Below are 21,737 nucleotides of genomic sequence, written 5' to 3'. Positions count from 1 at the left end.
CAGTACTTTAGGTCAGGATCGGACCGATGCCGTATATCGGATCAGTTATCGGATTACTCGATGGAATAATCGATAGATTACTAAAATAATCAGTAGCTGCAGTAAATATATTTTCTGAATATTCTGTGTTTGGAACAGAGAATACTGGACTTGACTAATCGTTATTTTCAGGATCAATCAATCAGCCTAACTGAATGTAAGTAAGGCTGTAACTGGGCAGCGCTTGTACTCTGTGTGAGCACTGCCCCCAGTCTGTGCCCAGCTGTCCTAACACACTGAGCTGTAGGCCAGGTTTTCATGATCATATCTTTAAATACTTGTTGAACATCAGTATTTAGGAATTGTTGGGTTTGGACCATGTTCAGCTGTGGCACAAATATAAACGTGTAACACGCGTGGTCTTACACCGACATGATAACACAACAGTTTCCAGTACAAAGCAAGACAGCAACAGCTCTGATAAGTAAGACTGGAGAAGGTGAAAGAAACAGGAAGTTGCATGACTGTGTGTGCATGCATGTAATACCTTCGATAGACGGGGCCTGGTCCTGAGCAGCATACAGCATCTCTTTGAAAGCCTGCAGACACAGTAAAAACACCAGATCAGTCTCCTGTACAAACATATATATCCTATCATCAGGTCAATGAGAGTGATCGGCTTCCACAGCAGCAGCATGTCACAGTGCTGTGTGACCCATCTGTGATGAGTTTTCTTCATCAGGTGTTCAGACCTGCTGTAAACAACCTGCAGAAATACTCTCCTTACATTCTCCTGCAGTCACAGAGCGTAGTCTGTTATTTCTTTTATTGATCTGTTATTTAGCTCTTCACCCATCCTTTAATAAAGCAGCCTGCTTCATACTGTGGGGCAGTGTACGCTGTGCTTTGTCCCCACTGTGGAGAGGACGAGGAGTCACCCAGTCTCAGTGAGCTGCAGTAGGACAGCAGGACAGTCGCCCCCTTTCATCAGCGCTTGCTCCAGGGTTAGATAGTAGAGTGGTCAGTTAGTCAGAATGCCAGCAGGGCACCGGCTCACAATGAGCTCACTGTGTGCCGGCCCGGCCTGCTGGACAGCCGAGCAGCAGTGAAGCAGTCAGGCCTAAGCTTCGCTGCAGTGCTGGAACAATGCAACTAATCACAGAGTAGGAAATCGATAAAAAGGCAGAAGCTCTTCAATGCCCAATAAAACCTGCAGGCCCGGCTCGATGTTTCTGCAACAACACATTTTTGTAGTTTTGAAGGACAGACAGAAGAGGACACACACTACACTGCATGATGTATGAAACAATCCCACTGTTACTGAACAGGTGAGCTATAACCAGGGAAAGAACTGGGTCAATACAAACCTGACAGAAGCGGAGCTCAAAAACAGCTCAGACCCCTCTATCCTGGAAAACCATCAGCGCTCCAACACAGGCTCAGGCACCTCCTTTATGACACATTTGCATCCACGTTCAGCCTGACTGATGTTGGGCTCAGCTCTTCACACCTCCCTGACGTCTTTAACCGTGTCCAGGCTAAATGTTGAAAACGTTCGATAAAGAGCTGAAATAGCTCACGCCCCCTAGTCTTCCTCACAGACACAATTGATACCAACATCTGAGTGGTGGTGAAGAATGGCCGTGCTATCGCTATCAATACTGCAGAAAGAAGGGCCAGTGCAGTACATACTGGTCCTACTGGTTGACAGATGTTGATGACACATGATGACTCATGTGTCATCTGCAGGAGTTACCTGCCTCGGTGACCTTTAGCCTGTTTTGCTGCTCTGTAACTAATGAAAGTGGCTGCTGCTGTTATCGAACATCACCCTGACACAAGGCCTACGACCAGCACAAAGCGCTCTCTGCGCCATAGCTCCAAAGCGCTTTCCCACACTGGTCCTGAGGCCCACAGCATGTGTGACATACAGTAAGATGCTGGTGGTCACAGGAGGCTGGCTCAGCATGTGGTCAGGAGCGAGTTTCCAAAACACAACACACAGCTCAACAGGAACAAGGGCGGCTGTGCTTATCCCCGCAGATTACCCTACTTCTGTTCTTTCTCCTTCAGCGCCGCCTCGCTCTCTCTCTCGCAGCTTGTGGCGATCACCACAGGCGTACCTTTGACCCACACCAGCTGACCACAAATCTCTCTCTCCAACTGTGAGGTTTCTCTGCAGTGCTCCTTTTTGTGCATTTACACTCTGCTGTCATCTTTTCCTCACTGGCTGTTGGAAATCTTTCCCTAATCTCCTTCATGCATTCCTTTCCCTCGCTCTTTTCTCCAACCCTGCCCACCAGCACACAAACACTTTGTTGACACCAAACTGTCAGAAGGATTATATGAGTCATAACTGGATTATTGCTCACATGTGTGTCATGTAAAAACCCAGATCTCTCGGTTGTTCCTCATTTTTCTGTCCCCCAGCTTGTGTCCACAGTGCAGACGAGATATGAAGGAGCTCTGCTCTTTAGATGTGAGCCTGAAAGGTGCTGTGGCAGAATTTAAAGAGCTCCCAGGGCTGCTGACAGGTGAGGCGTTTGGGAGAGTTGTTGCAGGGCCGTGACATCACCGGTGACGCACGAGTGATGCGAGCTAAAAGCTAAAGCAGCATTAACGTCTGACTGAGCAGTTCTTTGTTTTCAGCCGTCAGAAAACAGCTTTGCTGACTGTGATGGCAGACAATGCCTCCATGTGTTGGTATGTCTCGGTGACCTCTAATGTAATTAGCTTCATTAGAGAGCCTTCAATAATGATTTCATTTCTTTTATGGTTTGTCTTAATTGCAAGTACATCGAAACAACCTTCGTATCTGATTACATCATCCTATTTGATGAACGTGGAAACAAAGAGGAGCTGTCACAGATGTCACAGCAAGTTTACTGATTTCTTTGCACACCATGAACTAATGTGCACCTTTTTTATTGCATCGGTTTTTCTTTATTCCACATAGGGCCACAAATACATCCGCAATCACTAATGTTCACAAGTTGCACCTCGACCAGACCAGCAACAAGCGTCTGGAGAATCGGCCACTCTCCTGGCAGAGGGTATTTAAATCGGTCGAGAGTCTGATATCATCTATACACAAGTTAATCTCAGGTGTCACCACTTTACTAAGGTCTGCAGGAAACTGTCTCCCTGAGAGGAGAAGAGACGAGTCAGTGCTTCCTGACCTGTTCCTAACATCCTGAGGGTGAAGCCTGCCATGAACTACAAACTGCTGGAACACCAGTGTTCAGTAATCAGAGTTACTGAAGCCAGTTTGACATCACCGTGGACTCAGAGGCTTTTTATGGTCAGAGGAGACACAGATTGAGCCACGTGGCCACAATGACTAGAAGCATGGTTGGAAGGCGTTCAAACCTACGACTACTGTAAGAACTGGGCTGTTTCCAGAAAATTGAGAGAATAATGAAGGACTACCTTTCAATTCTTCAGCTAGAATCAACAGCTAGACAGTTGCAACCAGGACACAAAGAGAAGAATGAACCCAAACACACATCTGGGTTTGGAATGGTTAGAGCATGCTAGCATCTGAAACAGCCTATCAAAAGGCCTGACTTTAGCTCGAGTGAAAATGTTCTGACTACGCTTAAACGTTAGCTCCACACCAGCAAACCAAACTATTTAAACTAACTACACCACATCTGCCAAGAACAGCGACCAGCTATCCAGCCTGAATTACTCCAGATGCCTGTTGATGGCAAAACATCTGGACTTTGCACTGCTGCAGGTGCAGAGATGGTTAGTAACATACACTAGCTGGTCAACAGTTTGTGCTTTTAAAAAGGAAAAAGCTGTGTTGATTCAATGAAGCTAACATTTGTGGGTAAACAGAGCAGAGGGTCTGACCCTGTGCCCTCTGTGTGCGTTTACAACGATGAAACAAACACAACTTTAACAGCACATGGCCACATTTGTCTGACCGGCTTCACGTTGACTTTACCTGTATAGAAGATGCTGTCGAACTTTTCCACAGATCCGTATGCTTCATATGAAAAGAGCAGGCCGATGTCTGCAGCTTTAATTTAACTCAGCATACAAATAACAAACAACAACATGCATTACTGTACAGACATCAGGAGCAGGGGCCAGCAGATCGTACGAGGCTCTGTCAGGGCGGGCTTCCATCACAGGCTGCAAAGCATTGTGGGACACAGAGACACACTGACAGGTGGGAAATTTTACACAGACGTCAAAGTTGAATGTGACAGGACGCACGCGGGGAAGTTTCATCTGAAGGCATCAGCCAGTGCTCCCAGTGCTCCCAGCATTATCAGCAGTAAATCATTTTACACCCACATATTTACTCAGTCTTTCCAACACTGGTGTTTCTGCATGTGTGCCTCTGGCTGCAGAAAGACATGAGGGTTATGACACTGAAGCCTTTATTTCTGTTCCCTTTAATCTCCACAATTGCCATGTTCCCAGTGTTCCCAGTGTTCTTCTGTGGGTTCTTGAAATGTTCTTGAAAGTCACTACAAGTCAGTGCACGTTGATTATAGTGATGAGCTGTTCATGAACGAGCCGACCTCAGTCAGGAAGAGCTGAAGATTCAGCTGCTCAGCATCCAATGTGGCCAATCACACGGAGAGACAGATTGGGATCATACCATTATGTGAAAGTGGGTAGATGGGGGTAGATGATCCAAAGACAGCGAGTGTAGTGGTACAGGCCGAGTACACAGAGAGACAGGGGTTCAGATTTAAATGCAAGCAAATATGAGAAAATGAAGAAATGAGCCAAAGGAAAAGGAGAAGCAGCTGTGTTAGTTTTCAGTGATAGAGGAGACTGTACAGCTGAGTGAAGAGAACACAAATATTCATCAGAGCAGGGTCGACAACAACAACAATGAAGTCTAGGAGCCGTCACCTGTCCCCCTGACCCTGGATCAGCTCTGAGCAGAGTTTAGTTTGATGACGAGCTGGGAGAGATGACTTCGAGCTACTCGTTCTTATAAAGCACTATTCTACTGTCCCAGAGCTCACAGCTCTTCATACAACATGCCACACTCACTCACACAAGCACCTTTTAGTGCTTCCTAGCTAACCTCCACCCACACTGGGGGGGTGCAGGCATCACTAACCTCCTGATCAGTAGATGCTCTCCCCCTTGAGCTACAGGGGGGAGAGCAAACTTTGGTTCAGGCTTCAAATGGTAAATGGACTGGTTGTTATACAGCGCTTTTCTACTCTTCTGAGCGCTCAAAGCGCTTTACACAACCTGTGCATTCACACATTCACACAAGCACATTGATCTAATTCACACACATTCATACTCCGATGGATGCATCAGAGATCAATTTGGGGTTAGTATCTTGCCCAAGGATATTTGGCATGCAGACTCGAACCACCAACCTTCCGATCAGTAGATGACCTGCTCTACCGCCTGAGCTACAGCCACCCCTGTAGCAACATGTATGTTCTCCTCATTTGTGGTAAAGCCATAAAAAATAAGTCTTTAATGAAAAAAGTAGAATAAGAAAATTGCTTACCAACTTATAAACCATATTTCATATTTGCTGAATTAGGCTAAAATAGAAGGCATCAGACACTAGCTGACGGGAGCCGCTTCATTAGTGACCTGAGAGGTTAACAAACAGAGCCCAACTAAACACCAAGGCTGAGTGAAAAATACCAACATGGAAGTGTAAAAACTGCAAACTCTGAAAGCCACTTGGTCCAAAATTAAGTCAGACTGTCAGCGTCAGCAGGACAAATAACATGTTTACAGCTCAGTACATCAGCTGGCCACATCGTTGCTATTCTATTTTAAACTGTAGTGATGGTGAATTTGTGTAAAGCTCCTCCAGATTTGATGCTGTGCTGGCACGGACTTTGGTCTTCGGTTCACCTCACAGACTTTCCAATAGGATTCAAGTAATTGCTTTGTGCAGGCCAGTCATTAAGGTTCAGTCTGGACTTCTGAAGCTCTTCACAACGAGTGACGTGTGATTGTGTTCGTTTTGGTGTTTGAAGACGAGCAACAACACAGACCCAGTTATCCTTCTTTATTGGAATATATCAAAATCTACAAAATCAGAATGCGGGCAGGTAGTCTGACACAACACCGTCCATAGGTGATGTTAGGATGTTAAGTGTGTGTGGTGTTTTTTAAAAGCTTAAATTGCCCATGTTTGATCAGCAGGAGATAATGTAGTATAAGCATAACAGAAAACACCAAAGGGCCATTTTCACAGAGGGGTGGGCATCTATGAATTTATGAATGATTTTCCAGTCCTGCTGCACCAACCATCACAAACTCCATCCTGGAGCTGGACGCTTAGAAACTTTCATTAAAACAAGCTCTGCTTCACACTGGTGCACGTTTGGATTCCCAGCAGCTCGCCCACCAGACGAACACAGGCCCTTCGCTCTACAGGTACATGTAAGCCTACGTACTTAAGATGACTCAGCTTAATAAGAACCTGTGGTCTTCAGTTAGTTTACTGTACACCGCCCAGTTTTGTTCAGACACGTTGTGGTTGAGTGTAAGTAGAGTAAAAACAATCAACTTTTAATTGTAGCAACATGAGTGGAAACATGCTACAATGTTACATGCGCCATCTATCCAAGTCTTATCCCAGAGTGTGGAAAAAACAACTCTTGTGCTTTAATGAGGTCTGTCACCATTCAGAAAGCCTCCTCTGAATGTCCTCTGACTGAGACAGCGCCTGAAGTAAAACCCTCATTTCACTGTCAGCTTCTCTATTCCTCACCCACCTGAAACCAGCTATCATCAGCAAACTAACTTCCCATGAAGTGCTGCAGCTCAGTTTCCACTTCTGCTGCACAGCCTGAGCTGCAGTGGTGTGCTGGAAAAATGCAGTCAATGACAAAGCAGGCACATAAGCTACGGCAGGTCATCCACACTACTGACAAACCACGTTGTATAATGTGAGATGCGTCTTAGTTCACATCATGCGTGTCTCCAGATATCTTCTGTAAGTATTTTTCAGTTGGTTTTGAGTCCATGACAGGATTGGTGATTCATTCACAGAGCCACATGCACACCATGGTCAGCACCTTACCAACACTGGGTCTATGACAGGGGTGTCCAGCTCCAGGCCTCGAGGGCCGGTGTCCTGCAGGTTTTAGACGTGTCCTTGAACCAACACAGCTGGTTTAAATGGATAAATTAGCTCCTCGACATGTCTTGAAGTTCTGCAGAGGCCTGGTAACGAACTAATCATGTGATTCAGGTGCGTTGACTCAAGGTGAGATCTAAACCTGCAGGACACCGGCCCTCGAGGCCTGGAGTTGCCCACCCCTGGTCTATGAGCATGCTGGGTTAGATCCTTCCATCTCTGATCAGTTCATCAATAGCAGACCCAGATACTTGTGCAGCAAACAGGCGCTTGCACCACAGCAGGACGAAGCCCAAAAGAATCCCCATTTAACGAGTGCTGTAATGTGGAAGCTAATGAAAGGGCTTCATCTGCATAAACTTCAGTCTTCAAGCCTAAAGACATGCATGGTTCCTGCATTGATGCTCCTTAGCTCAGTATCAAGCAGGGTGCTGCAGAACAGTTTACTCTGCAGGATCGATACTGGTTCTTCATTTAGAGAAAAACCAGAAACACCAGTTTACCAGGAATGTGCAAATATTCAAACACATGTGGGACATCAGCTGGCAGAGGTGCGTTTGACAACTTGGATGTCTGAGACCAGGCCAGCGTCGCCATTATAAAAGCGGTGTGACATCACACCCACTCTGTACGCGGCCTCGCCTACGGCTGTAGTACAAGTTTGATGTTTCATACACTTTCACTCAACTTTATACATGTTTCTATGATCGAGTTAAGAAGTTAGTCTGGCTGCAGCTGCAGTCCTGTGTGTGAAACACCACGTCTGCACCAGCTCCTGACACAGCATCAGGTTATTTGCTGTTTATGAACGTTAGAAAAGATTTGAAAGAAATCTATTTGTGCTTTTGAACCATACAAACAAACAATGAGAAGAAACAACTCCAAATGGTTTCATTGTTATTACACCCGATCAGCTGGTAACTAAATGAGCCGACCAGTCCCATCTTTCTCTTTTCCACTCGCTTCTCCCATTTCTGTCTGGTTCATTATCCTGACCTTCGTCCTCCAACACACACAAACATCTCAACTGTTGATACAGAAAAATATAACCCAGACTCACAGAGCTCCAGCCATGTAGTCATGCAGCAGGGTTTGTAGTCAATGAGCCCGTTGAGTCATACGGATGACCAGCAGGTGTTTTTATTCTTACAGCGCCTGTCTGGTAGACGCACTACGAGCCTGGCACTTTGCATGAAGCTGCTTCCAGCATGTCAACAGAGTTTGACCCTGGATTAGTATTATTATCATTACTACTACATTTCTCACGCTTTGATGATAAAACTTCAGTAAAAAACACAAGTTGCACAGTGTTGGAATGTCAGCAGTGCTGGGAAAACTGCAGTCAGTGGGAGCATGCTGAAAACCGCCGACACAGAAGGTTTGTTTTAGCAGACGTCCTATCATGTCAGCTCAGTTTATGGGCCTCTGCTGCTCGGCGTTTCACCCAAACAAGCTGACAGAAAACACCGCACACATGTAACGGCCCTGAACCCCACGGCTCTGCAAACGTCACAGGCCCGGGTCCCACATCTTCACAGGACTAAAACTAACACGGCCCGGGGCCAGATTTACAGCTGGGTGGAACAACAAGCTCCATCTGGTCTGTGTCCAAAAACTGCAGGGGCAGGAAGAAAGCCTCTGAAACTTCGGAGGAAATAAGTAACAAATACACGGCCATTGTTTGAAATACTCGTCATTCCCTCGCCGTAGCAAAGATATATCAGATTTGGCGTTTTCAAACAAAGGTTATATGAACAAGATGGGAGAGAAGCCAGAGCTGAAATCTATGGAGGAATTCCACAACAGCTTTTATCCAACCATGCAGATTTTATGTCAGAGAGACCAAGAAATTCAAGGTCATCTGAATAATACTGCTCTGAACTGAGTGCCAGCAGGTAATCCACTGTAACCGTGCATTACATGCATGCACCCGCAGACTGATTAATCCCACACGTATGCAACTGTGTGAACAGAAGATAAAATAGTGCTGCTGTAATACCGTTTATAGTTATAAAGTCCTAAACTCCTATCTGTGAGTGAAAACTGCCTCTGAGTGTGTCAAAGACACAGATGTACTTACAGTCCCAGCCAAACAGACACGTTCTACTGATGGCGTCAACAACACTGTTAAAGCTGTGGCCCAACATGTCGTCATCTCCATCCTGCCTCCTGATACGTCCACGCCGGCTAAATTTGTCTCTGGACGCGCTCATTAAATGGTAAATGGCCTGCATTTGTATGGCGCTTTTTTCTAGTCCCTAAGGACCCCAAAGCGCTTCACACTACATTCAGTCATTCACACACTGGTGATGGCAGCTACATTGTAGCCACAGCCACCCCGGGGCGCACTGACAGAGGCGAGGCTGCCGGACACTGGCGCCACCGGGCCCTCTGACCACCACCAGTAGGCAAACACGGGGTTAGTATCTTGCCCAAGGATAGTTGGCATGCAGCCAGGAGGCAGCCTGGGATCGAACCACCGACCTTCTGATTAGTGGCTGACCTGCTCTGCCACCTGAGCTACAGCCACCCTACATTAGCACACATACATACTACAACTAAGGGTGGTCCTAGATGTCTGCGCATCTGTCCATCTATGGACTTACAGGTAAAAACAGAGCAAACAGCAGGCCAAACAACGCACTTCCTCTAGACGGTCTTTTAAGCAGACTGCTCTTTCGTCACCTTGGTTTGGGCTAAAGTTAACGATTGGATGCATGTCATTTACAACAGCTGCAGGAGTCTTTATTTGAACAGAAAGTAAATGTAGACAAAATTCCCTGTTCTGTGTGCACATGTTTGTGTGTCTGTGCAGCTTGCCACCATCAACACTCTTTGCTGATGGACACTTCCATCAGACTAACCTTACCGGCTTGTCTCCAAGTCAGCAACTCTCTGTTTCAGCTGAGGCTGTTTGTTTTGTGATTACAGGTGATTACATTAGTGCCTGGAGCTGCCGAGCTGTGCTAACCTAATGTGAATTTTAAAAAGCTACAAGGCTGATAAAACACCGAACAAGGCTGCTAATACCATTTCTAACTTCTGGAAAAGGTATTTGGCTCCAAGCTAAATGTGAATGTCACACAAAAGGAACACCAGATTAAAACAAGCCGAGGAGACGACTGATGGCTTCTGACTTCAAGCCAGAATCTCAGCTCCAGCTCACACAGACTGACAAATACAGAGATGCAGATTTGACCCAATCAATGCTTCAGCTAAACAAACAAGTATGTAAACAAGCTCCTACTCATCCTGATGGCTCCAGTTTTGCTATGCTAGCAAATTCAGTGCAGCTGTACCAGTCTGTGACTTGTGAGCAAATACTGTCACCAAAAAGGCCGACACCGCTGCTCACAGCTACGAGAGGAAACCTGAAGACAGGAACATGACACTGGAGTCCAGCCACAACGAGGCGGTGTACAACACTTCTTGATGCAACTTTATAGCTTATGTCTACACATACATATTGACAGAGGCTGTAACAGCAGATGATATTTGATGCATGTCTTTTTATTGGCCTGTTGCAACTGGAATCAACCACTTTATTCTACACACTGATTGCATGTGAACGCAGAGGTCCAGGATTATCGTGGTCTATGCCTGGTGCTTCAAGACTCTACACTAACTTTGGGGCTTCAAGGTGCAAGTAAGGATTTGGTTGTAAGTTGACAAAAGGTTTCCTTCTGCTCATATCTGAAGATAACAAATTATCAGAACTTTGCCAAAAATGAATACGTAAACACCTTAGAGTCTGCGGCTCTGCACAAACATCACTCTACCTGGTGTTATTAATCCACTGCTGGGATTTGAAGCCCATAAACTTATTGCTCTAAACAGGAACTCTTGTTGGGGCAAGTGGGAACACGGGAACTCTGAGGACAACAACGATCTTATTTCAGTTAGTTCACAAAGTAAAAAGAAAGCAGAAAACAAACACTGGCAGTGACTATGAGCCGAAATCTGTAATACAGCCAATTCAGCGTGAAAAATCCACACAGGGCCTACACGAGTCCCCGATGCTCTGCTGGGTCTCACTGATGTTTCCTCAGTTAGTATTTGGATGATGGTGCTGAAGAGCTTTGTCCGATTCCCATCGGAGTGCTCACAGCAACCTTGACGAGCGCAGCATGCGGTCAGTTGCAGGGCGTGAGGCTGCAGTGTTGTTCATGTATGTTGTTGTTTACACTGACAGACCCTGGTGCCAATCAGGCTCCAGCAGAGATCGATGGCATTGATGGCTCACAGGTCGACCTGAGCACCGCTCCCTGACCGCCCACACTCAGCTCAGCTGGTTAACCACAGACACCGGGGTTAACGGTCCAAAGATTAACGGGCTCGATAAACGATGACTCAGCTGAAACGGGTTTGTCTCCTAAACACATCTGGGAGGACACGCGCGTGCACGCCAACACACGGGACTCCGCGGCTCAAACCTGCAGAGCAACAACACAAATCTAGCTAGCCTAGTTTGCCTGGCTAACGCTAACGACCTGCTGTTGCTTGTATTGAAGCACATCCGCTGAAGGACCCCTGTGTGTTTTTCCTGTTAAAGCACGACGGCCATGTTTAAATAAGATTTCTAAAATGAAGTAACCGGTTGTGTAGTTAGCCAGTGTGCTAACTAGCTGCTAGTAGAGGTTTAACGTGAAGCTAACTCACCTCATACTGGATGTACTGCTTCCTCCACTCCGGGGTGATGTGAGCTGACAGATGCTCTGTGAATTTCATGTCGGCCGCGGCGTCAGTCTTCCTCTCCTACCGTTACTGTAGCCGGGAGGCGGCAGCGGGAGGCTTTCGCTGCTTACACAGCGACTCTCATCCAAAGATTATGCTCAGAGAGGTGCCCTTTTGTCTTTACGGGTAACCTAGCTAACTACCGGCACAGCATCTCCGCTGTCTCAAACACACTCGACGAAGTGTTCGCGGAGCTGCATCTCAGCTGAAGATAAAAACCGTAATTCTGTTTTTATCGCTGTGTTTCTGGAGGACAGGCCAACAGTGTTGGCGTTAGCTGGGTCTTCCTCGCTCGCTGTCGTTCATCCTCTACCTCTCTCCACCTCCTGTCTCCCGCTGCGTTCGCGTGCAGTGGGAAATATAAGAACGGGCCGAAGATCGGCGAAGGTAAAGTAGTGGTGGGTGTAACGAGGTGTGGCTTTCTTCGTGAGATGTCACCAGATGTGGGGAGTAAACTGGTCGTTTTTAAGCTTAATGGTGAGGTAATGAGCTGGCTTAGAGAGGACTCAGCGTCATAATGTCATCACATTTAAATTTATCGAATGAGGCCAACGCAGAAATGCCATAAATGTCACATTTTTAATGGCAGGCTTCCAGCTGAAGTCTTCCCTGCTCTTTGATACAGTAATGATTTTCTTATAGTCTCAGTCACTAGTTTTATTCTTACTGAAAACAGCGTTATGTTTACTCTGGAAACGAAGGTGCCCATTAGAGTTAAAGAGGAGACACCCGGGTGTGCTTGCTTATGCATCTGTAATAGACACGTAGGTAGCCAGTGTGCCTGTAGCATCCTGTTTCACAGCATGATCACACTACTTTCACAACTCGAGGATTCGTAATGGCAATGGTGATGGTGACATCATCATCACCAATAGGTGACATCATCATCTTGTCTATGTTTCATATATAATCCACGTTTTGTTTTGATTAAAATGTCCTACAAGCCCTCATCTGTGTATCTTAAAGCTAAAAGCACAGGTTATTTTACTGTCAGTGAGACTTTCTACCAGCATAAATAAAGGATAGTCACTTTGGCAAAAGCTGATTGCAGCTTCTACTTTGTGATGGGAATGTTCTTTCAGGCTTAAAAGGACCTGACATCATGCATGAGAGATTTGTTCGACCTATTACTGACAGACAGACAACAAATGATTTATAACAGTTTAAATTCCTGCCATTTGACGCTGAAAAAGCTTTTGATTCTGTTAGATGGGAGTTTTTATATCGGGTTCTAAAACGTTTTGGTTTTAATAACCAGATTATCAGTTGTTTGAGGTGCTTATATAATTGTCCTTCTGCCAGGATAAAGGTTAATGGGGACGTCTCAGGTTTAGTTCTTCTTAAAAGAGGGTGTAGACAGGGCTGTCCTCTTAGCCCTGCTCTATTTGCACTGTTTATTGAACCATTGGCACAGGCTATTCGACAATGCGAGGAAGTTACAGGAGTTACCATTAACGGCAAAGAGTGTAAGGTTTGTCTATATGCAGATGATGTCCTGGTGACTCCTACTAAACCTGACTTTAGCCTACCAATATTACTCTTTGCTCAATACGTATGGCTCATACTCTGGTTACAAGTTAAATCTTCATAAAACTCAAATTCTTACCTTTAAATATAATCCAGATAAATATATTCTAAAACTCCTCAAAGAATAATTGGAGTAAAAACTTAATTAAATATTTAGGGGTTCAATGAATGAATAAAAATGACGGTATTACCTAAACTGCCTTATTTATTCCTGGCATTGCCTGTCGAGGTGTCCTCTAGGCAATTTATCGAATGGAAAAGAATGTTCTCAAATTTTATTTGGGGAAAACACAGACCTAGAATAAAGTATAAGACATTGTAATTACCTAGAAATAAAGAAGGCATGGTCTTCAATGTCTAGAAAATGATTGTCAGGCTGCACAGTCAGAGTCCTGACTGCATGATGCGACTCAACATGTGACGCCAAATGGAAAGAAATGGACCAGGCGGAAGTTCGTGTTCCCCTTTCGACTATTCTTGGAGATAAATCATTGATACAGTCATTTTTAAATAAGGTATCCTACTGCATAAATGTACCAGTAAGTATCTGGTTCAGGGAATTTAAAGATAAAACGTTTGAAAGAGATGTGAGAATACTACGGTGACCAGCATATGATACAGCCCTGCAAATATTGACAGTGGGTTTAAAAACTGGTGCAACCTGGGTGTCACTGCATGCTGGAAAATATCATCTGAAAAAGGTTTAGATACCTTTCAACAAATGTCAGTTAATTACACCTTGGAGAGAGGTGATTTTTTTTTAGATATCTCCAATTAAGATCTTATTTTAATAACAATATTATGTCTAAGGAGAGAAAATCTCTAGTTCAGATCTTTATAAACATATCTAAAGGGAAAGTGCTAAAAAAAACCAAATGTCTATGATATACTCAACACTACAAACTGAAAGGAAATTGTCTCCCACCTATATTAAATGGAGAAATGGAGAAAGAGGCTGAAATAGAGCTATCTGAAGAAGATTGGTCTAATATGTAAAACTACAGCCACTACTATGAAATCAGGCGGGGGCCCCTTGCTTGATTTAAATGCCATGTTGACATTAGAACTTCATTCATCTTTTCCCAGTTTTCTCCAGAAAGTAAATATTTCCAACATAATGCTGTGTGCCTGGAAATTCAGCTAAACTGGTTTTTACAGTCATTGATTTCAGTGAGCTGTAGATTCCAATGACACTTGAATGCCACATATATGACGTTGCCACCTTTGGAACCGAGTGACGTTTTTTTGTTTTCCGTATTATTATTTATTTATTAATTATTTATTTTTGACCAGCGGAACGTTTGCGCATGCGCTCTCCGTGTTAGCGCCTGACTCGATCAGATGCGGATTTATTTTGAAGTATTAAAAACAAATATGAAAACACAACACGGGGACCTGCTGGCGTGTAGTAAAATGAGATGATTGCATATGTTTAATGATGACACCGCATCAGCCAGTAATACTGTGATACTGGTTATTCCACAGCCTCACTCAGGCAGGAGATCCACGGTTCAGAGTGTTTGTCTGCAGTCAGACTCTATGAATCGGTGCGCTGCTGTTACCTAAAACACTCAGCTGGGTTAGGAGCGCAACGGGAAGTGGTCGCGAGCGTGGAGCCGTGTCAGTAACCACGCGGATGCCTGGAGTCTTTGGACTCGACAGTGTGTGGAGCCCCGCTCTCTGGAAAGCAGTGTGGCTAATCAGGCTCTGGGTAGTGATTCAACAAAGTGATTCTCCACGCTGAGCAGCGTTATCGTGCAACCCACGTGGAGTGAAAGACATCAGCGCCATCTGGTGTTTGAACAACGTTTCGCATGTTATAGGGTTGAAGCGTTTAAACGGTTTAACTTCATGGTTATTGGTTAAATGACTGACCTGTGACAAAATCACAGAAACAGCGCAGTGTGAAGGAAAACACAACACACGCACAACATGTTCTGTTTGTGGAAGGAGCTCGGAAAGAAACACGCCTGGACAGCTTGTTGAAGAAGCTTCTTCAGCTCTAAGAGCAACAGAGTCCCACATTTGAAGCCCTATGGGAGTGTCCCCAAGAGGGGCGTGGACCCCCTATTGATCCTCTGCCTAATCGAGCCAGGGTGTGAAAACAGGTGTGGGTCACAATCAGCCACGGTCTCAGGTGAGCCCACGTCTCATGTAAGTGGGCTCTGCGATTGCATTTTAAATATTAAATATTGTGCACTGGCTGCAGTGGTCATGTGTATATCCAGCTGATTGCTTGTGAAGCTCGCACACAAGAATTTCACTCACATGTGCTGTACCAATGTACCTGCACATGTGATGTGACAATAAAAGTGATTTGATTTGATTTGATTGTGAAGGATTAATATGACATGCCTTGTCTGTGTAAAGACACAGAGAGACTACATAATCTGTGTGCGTTTGTGTCAGCGTGGATGGAGCAGAGTGGGTGAAACACACAACGAGCGTTTCTGAAATCCTGGAGACAGACCCCCGTGGAAACATCCAGAGACGCAGGGAGACTAAATGCAGCTCAGTCCTTGCTGAGGATTAACAGGCAGCCCGGCTCAGATTAGACTGGCTTGTATAACGAGGACGTTTAGATGTAAACAAGCTAAACAGAATATTAGAAAGAGTGGGCCACAGGAACCTGCTCCCGTCAGGCTTCTGCTCCCACCAGTTTCCTTCACATGAAATTAAGTGACTGCAGCGTTTAACGTAGCCAAATGTCGTCTGAGACCGAACACACGAATACATCTGTTGTTATATCGCTGGGAGCGGCAGTGAGGCCACGCTGCTCTGTGGCTTCCTTGTTATACAGTAAATGTCCCAAAAGTGTTTCTGGTGGAAGCGTGCACGCTCTCTGACCTGCTGATTTTAGCCTCGCTGTCCAGGTGGCTGCTCACTGCTCACCTGGTTTTTATGTGTTATTTTCAAACATCACGTTCATTGGTGTTTGGATCTACTTATGGGTGAGAATGATTTATTAGATTAAAAATCTGAGTCCACTAATACAGAATAGAAAGTAGAACATTATTACTATATGAAACATTACTCTGTTCCCCAGCAGAGCCTCACTCGGGCTTACTTTAGGTTTTCACTGTAAAAAGCTTTTTCAGCTGCTGAAGCGCAGATTTATGGACACTTTGGTTCTTCACGGTGTGCAAGTCCATTTCAGGCAGAGGAAAGAATTACCACTTTGTATTTGGATCCAAATATTTTATTATAGAAATCACACAGAAGTCAGCATTTACTGTTATTACACGTACAGCGAGGGTGTTTCTGCAGTGAGACTCCTGGTCAGAGTCATTGTCCTGCTCTGTGCACACATGCATACATAAATAAGTGCACAGCAGCTTTTACTGTAATCCGGCTGCGGTGGAGCAGCAGAGGCTCCTCTCTTGGCATTCACCGCGTGCCTTAATTGACTGATTTTAAATCAAGGTCCACTGTGAACACTGAGGGAGGAAGCCAGGCGTCACAGACAGATGCTGGTGATGACCTTTAGGTTAAACTTTCTGTTCAGGTCCATTTCTCTCTCACACATGCAGGTAACATGTACAGGTCTGTAGTACTCACACAGCTGCCGTGGTTCCTGTGAGACTCACTTTTTTACCTGTAGTGCTTATTTCCCTGCTCACCTTGTTCCTTTCTGTGTCCTTCACAGCAGCTGTGAGCTGGTAACACCTGCCTGCCCAACAAACGCAGTGAACAGCAAAAAAGAGCTTTTTCCTGTCAAGGACACATCAAGCAGGCAGCCATTACACAGCAGAGCCCGGCTGCCAGGCTGGAGATCCGATGGAGCCTCATCAGAATGTAAACAGATGGAGGAGGATCACTCGGAGTGAAGATGGAGATGCTGTTAACAGAAATCTGTTGCTGTTTGTCTTTTATGCTAAACTGTCATTAGTCCTTATTAAATCTGCATAAGTAACGCTATATTCTGTTCACAGTGATGTTACACAAATGTGATTACACAGTAGTGCACTGAATGGCGCACGTATGCCATACAAACACAGCGCTACACACAGCGTCATGAAGCGCACACAGTGACAGGCACACAAAATGTCCCTCTCGGAATGTTACATAAGAGCGCGTTTTGATCAGGATTACACCCGCCGACGTTCAGTGGAGCAGATTATCGCAGCGTGCAGGCCGGACGGTGCAGCGACCGCCTGTATGCTCCAACAAGGCCCACAGCACCGCAATCTGCCAGACAATAAGAGCTCGAAATGTGCGCGGACAGAGAAAGCAGCCTTAGATACACCAACACACATCTCAGTGATCAATAGGCATCATCTGCGCTTCCATTCACAACACAAACACATCAGAAGCCACATCGCTTATAATACCAGGACGGAGCTGGCTAAATATGCAGAGCCTCGATATCTGCAGTGAAACGCGGAGCCGCGCGTCTCCTTGTCGCATTATCTTCTTCAGAATCCATCCTGGAGCCTCACATCCTCCCTCTGCTGCGCTCCTCTCCAAAGAGAGCAGCACAAAGAATAAATCAGAGGTGAAAGCAGTAAAACCTGCTCCCTGCAGCCAGCCTGTCCTCTCCTCCCCGAGAGAAGTGAGAACGATCTCGGTTAATTGGTCTGAACAGACGACACGGATTAGTTAAAGGAAATCAAAGTGTTTGGACTCATCCTCCTGGACGGGCGGGCGGCGGATTACGCAAAGGACAAGGCAGGGCGGGGTGACGTCACCACACAGACAGATGCACTCCTCTCTCACACACGCGCGCACACACGCGCGCACACGCACAGCTGATGCTGCCTCATTATTTGGTTTAAACTCTGATTTAAACGATAAGAATAAATGTGTTGGTTCAAATCTTTATGTGACTGGCTTTACAAATATGAATGAATTTGGGACACTTAGGACTCCTGCAGCTCTCAGCCACAGCCTGGATTCTACATGAAAGACATAAACACTGTTACACAGTACACAAGGAACATGTTGTGATGTCAGAGACCTAAACCCAGTCTGCGTTTTCTATGTTTGAACTTATTGGAAGAAGCAAAAACAATCAAACAAATCAAATATGACAGTTTCGCTGCAGGAAGGCTTTTCTCACAGGCTGTTATCAACCACAAGTCAACCAAATTCTCTCTCAGCTAATTACACAAAGAACACAAAGCCAGGCAGCGTCCACCCGTCACTCAAAGCTGCTAATGCTGGACAACTTTACATGATGGTGGGTCGGTCTCTGTGTCAGTATGTGGGAACACCAGCTGAGGCACAACAATCACCTCTTAACACACTGACTTAATTGTATTTGTGTTGATTTGTAACAGTGTGTGTACATGCGCACTGATGTCTGATGAATCGCTGAAGGAGTTTTTTAAATTAAAAATCAAACTGATGATGTAACCAGGGTCATTTGGCTGGCTGGTTGATCCAGTGAGTTTCAGAGAGGTGGGTCCAGTAAAAACACCACGAGGCCTAAAAGTATACAGGCTGCACGTCACAGTATCTCTGCCTGTGCTGCACTCATGTCGTATTTCTTTGAGGGAGTGCATTAAAAATACTGCTTTAGTTTTGCATCATATTCTGTGTTATAGTAGTACTTTGATTCCAACTGTACCGCTGTGATGTGCTCTGAGGCCTGTTCTGTTGGTTGGACACTTCCATGTGCAGTACTTATATTTCAACTGAATCTCAATCACATCAATCAAACATTGGCTCCTTACACTGATGCTCTGTCATCACACCTTTTACAGTTCAGTTCACCTCAAGGCACGTCATGTTGTCAGGTAGACCCTACAATGATAGGTACAGAGAAAACCCAACAATCATATGACCCCCTATGAGCAGCACTTTGGCGACAGTGGGAAGGAAAAACTCCCTTTTAACCCTTGTGTTGTCCACGGGTCATTTTTGTCCTCTAAAGAAATCTTTTGCTATCAAAAATGTATTTGTTATTCATCAAATGGGCTGAAAATAACAGAAGTTATTCATTACTATACTATGAATGATTGTAATAAGTTTCAAGTAATTTGATTTATTTATGTGGTTTTTATTGAATTTTATAACGTTGATGGCCCTCGTGGACAAAAATGACCCCAAAGTACAAAGTGTTGCAAAGAGCCGTATTTTCACACCATACTGTTTTCAAACATCTTTGATCTTGGATCACTGATGTGTGGGGGTCAAGCACTGGTCATAACAACCACAACAGGCAGCACAATGAGGAGGCAGGTGCTCTATATTCAATGAAATTTTATTTATACAGCGCCAAATCACAACAACAGCCGCATCAAAGTGTTTCGTATTGTAAGGTAGACTCTACAATAATACATACACAGAAAGTATCCTCAAAAGCCTCCATTGCACTGGAGATTTGCATACTTTGATGAGCATACTTTTTTTTACCATGTTGTGCAAAGCAATGACCAGTAGGACAAAGCACATATTGTCCTCTAGTATAATGAGGAGGGAGAATCAATGTTCAGGAAGATCCAGGGTTAGAAGATATAGAAAATATTGTCAATATTTAGAGCACATGCTACCCTTTCTCTGAAAAAGCACATCAGCCACCTGCAGAAGTGGAAGAAGGCTATGAAGTGAAGAAAAGTGATGAAGAATCTGAACTATGTTCAAGTAGGTTCTCAGGCATCCAGGACATGGTAGTCTGAGGAGCTTGGAGAGAAAGTGACTGGGCTTCTTGAAGTTTCTTGAATTTTCAGAATGTGAAACTGAAATAGAAGATGTGTCAGAGGACTACACATCATCCATTTCAATTATGATGAAGACAAAGAATCAAGCAGGAAAGAGGAATCAGCTGAGACAGAGGAATATTTGCAGTAACGTGAGGAAACACTGATCTGGTCTTCTAACCTTCCCAGTGACAGACGATGCCTGACTCTCTCATGTGCCTCAGAGAAAGATGATCTACCACAGTCCAAGCACATGTGCCAGGTCCCATACTCCTTCAGTGGCTTTTCTACTCGAGTACTGAAAGCATTATACACAGTGTATTCTGCTTGTATTCTGCTTTTTAACGTTCACATGCCAATGGATGCATCAGAGACCAAGTTGGGGTTCAGTAACTTGCCCAAGGACACCTTGGTAAGAACTCCAGACTAGAGCACACAGAGATTGAACCAACAACCATCCAATTAGCAGATGACCTGCTCTACAGCCAACTCAATGATGAACAAGGAGGGACAACAAGAGAGGAAGAAAAATGGACCGAATGCAGCTGTAGGCATATGTGGGTGTGTTGATTCTTACTGCCGTGCATCCAGTAGAGTCGCTACGGCCAGTTTATGACATCCTGAGTCTGGTAGAGAAGTTTTCATGCTGACACAAGATTAATCATAGAAGCACAAAAAGGACATAATTTCTTGATAAAGACACAATAGATGATCGTCGTTCATGACACAAACGTGCTCCCATTTGAGGTGTATGATGTGTGTTGGTGTTGACTTGACTTGAAACACAAGTGGGTGTTCCTCCTGCTGTGATGTAAGATCCTGGTACTGATGTGACTGTATGAGCACCAAGTCCCCTTCAGAGGACTCTGTCCCCTCCAACAGAACATCCAAGTAAACCAGGGAACTTTGAGACAAAAACATGGGCAGCATGTGATGCAGGTCCAGCTGTACATGGAACATGCTCGTGTGCGATGGCAAACCGTGTGTCCTGCAGTCAGGACACGAGTTGTCCCTAACATTGCAGGTTTCCAAAAGAAAACAATCACCTGTAACAGCTTGTTTACTGTATATGCCCCTTGGCCTGCAACTGCAGAAAGAATGCTGTCCATGATGGGACCAGTGCAGAGGAATAAACCTGAGCTTCCTCCTGCACTTGGGTCAAATATGGACACGCCTTTGTCCTCATGAAAGTTTGCCTTCACTCAGACTCATGCCCTCCTACCATGCCAAAATATAGAAAACTGTCAGGCAATGAGTTGGAATAAAGTTGAATAAAACCTTGAAACACAGAGATGGATGATATTTTATACTTGTTGCTTCAAAGCAAACGGGGTCATTTTTGAGCCCTGAGGACCACAGGTGTGATTATGTGCTGCCATTTAAAATTTATAAATGGTTCAAAAAAAGAATTCTCACTAAAGTTCAACATACAGCACTCTGTATGTTGAACTTTAGTGAGAATTTAAAAAAAAATAATTTTTTTTTAAATATTTAATTTAATTAAATATTTAATTTTCTTGTTTTATTTTCGCTAAAAAACAGGGTGTATTTTTTGTAAACAAGGTCTGGTGGCCCTAAAATGTAAAATGTTGAGTAAATTTTGTTTTAATGTGTTGGTCTTAAGTAAAACTAAGGTGTAACACTGAATTGATTGACAATTTATACTTTATACTTTAAAAAAACAGTCAAATGAAGTGGGGACATTTTTGACCCCTGAGGACCACCAGTGTGATTATTTGCTGCCATTAAAAATTTATAAACGC

The 21,737-nt window shown here is 44.6% G+C and overlaps 1 protein-coding gene and 1 long non-coding RNA gene across 3 annotated transcripts in view; one reads left to right on the top strand and one right to left on the bottom strand.

Moving 5' to 3' along the window:
• The window catches only part of LOC113010999 (solute carrier family 53 member 1), a 37,392-nt gene extending 25,224 nt beyond the window's left edge, over positions 1-12,168 (bottom strand). For both annotated transcript variants that reach the window (XM_026150357.2, XM_026150358.2), the window contains exons 1-2: positions 11,732-12,168; positions 527-578 (exon numbers count right to left, since the gene is read on the bottom strand). In XM_026150357.2, coding sequence (XP_026006142.1) covers positions 527-578; positions 11,732-11,800 — 121 coding nt within the window. In that variant the 5' untranslated portion in view covers positions 11,801-12,168. The remainder of the gene's footprint in view (positions 1-526; positions 579-11,731) is intronic.
• Positions 12,169-15,221: 3,053 nt separating this feature from the next.
• LOC145421902 (uncharacterized) lies at positions 15,222-17,251 on the top strand. Its single transcript, XR_013903278.1, has 2 exons — positions 15,222-15,470; positions 16,980-17,251. It is a non-coding gene; the product is annotated as an uncharacterized LOC145421902 (long non-coding RNA).
• The last annotated feature ends 4,486 nt before the right edge of the window (positions 17,252-21,737 follow it).

The sequence above is a fragment of the Astatotilapia calliptera genome, chromosome 18, assembly GCF_964374335.1.
Source record: "Astatotilapia calliptera chromosome 18, fAstCal68.1, whole genome shotgun sequence".
Taxonomy (NCBI): Eukaryota; Metazoa; Chordata; class Actinopteri; order Cichliformes; family Cichlidae; genus Astatotilapia; species Astatotilapia calliptera.
This window is presented reverse-complemented; position numbering and strand designations above follow the sequence as displayed.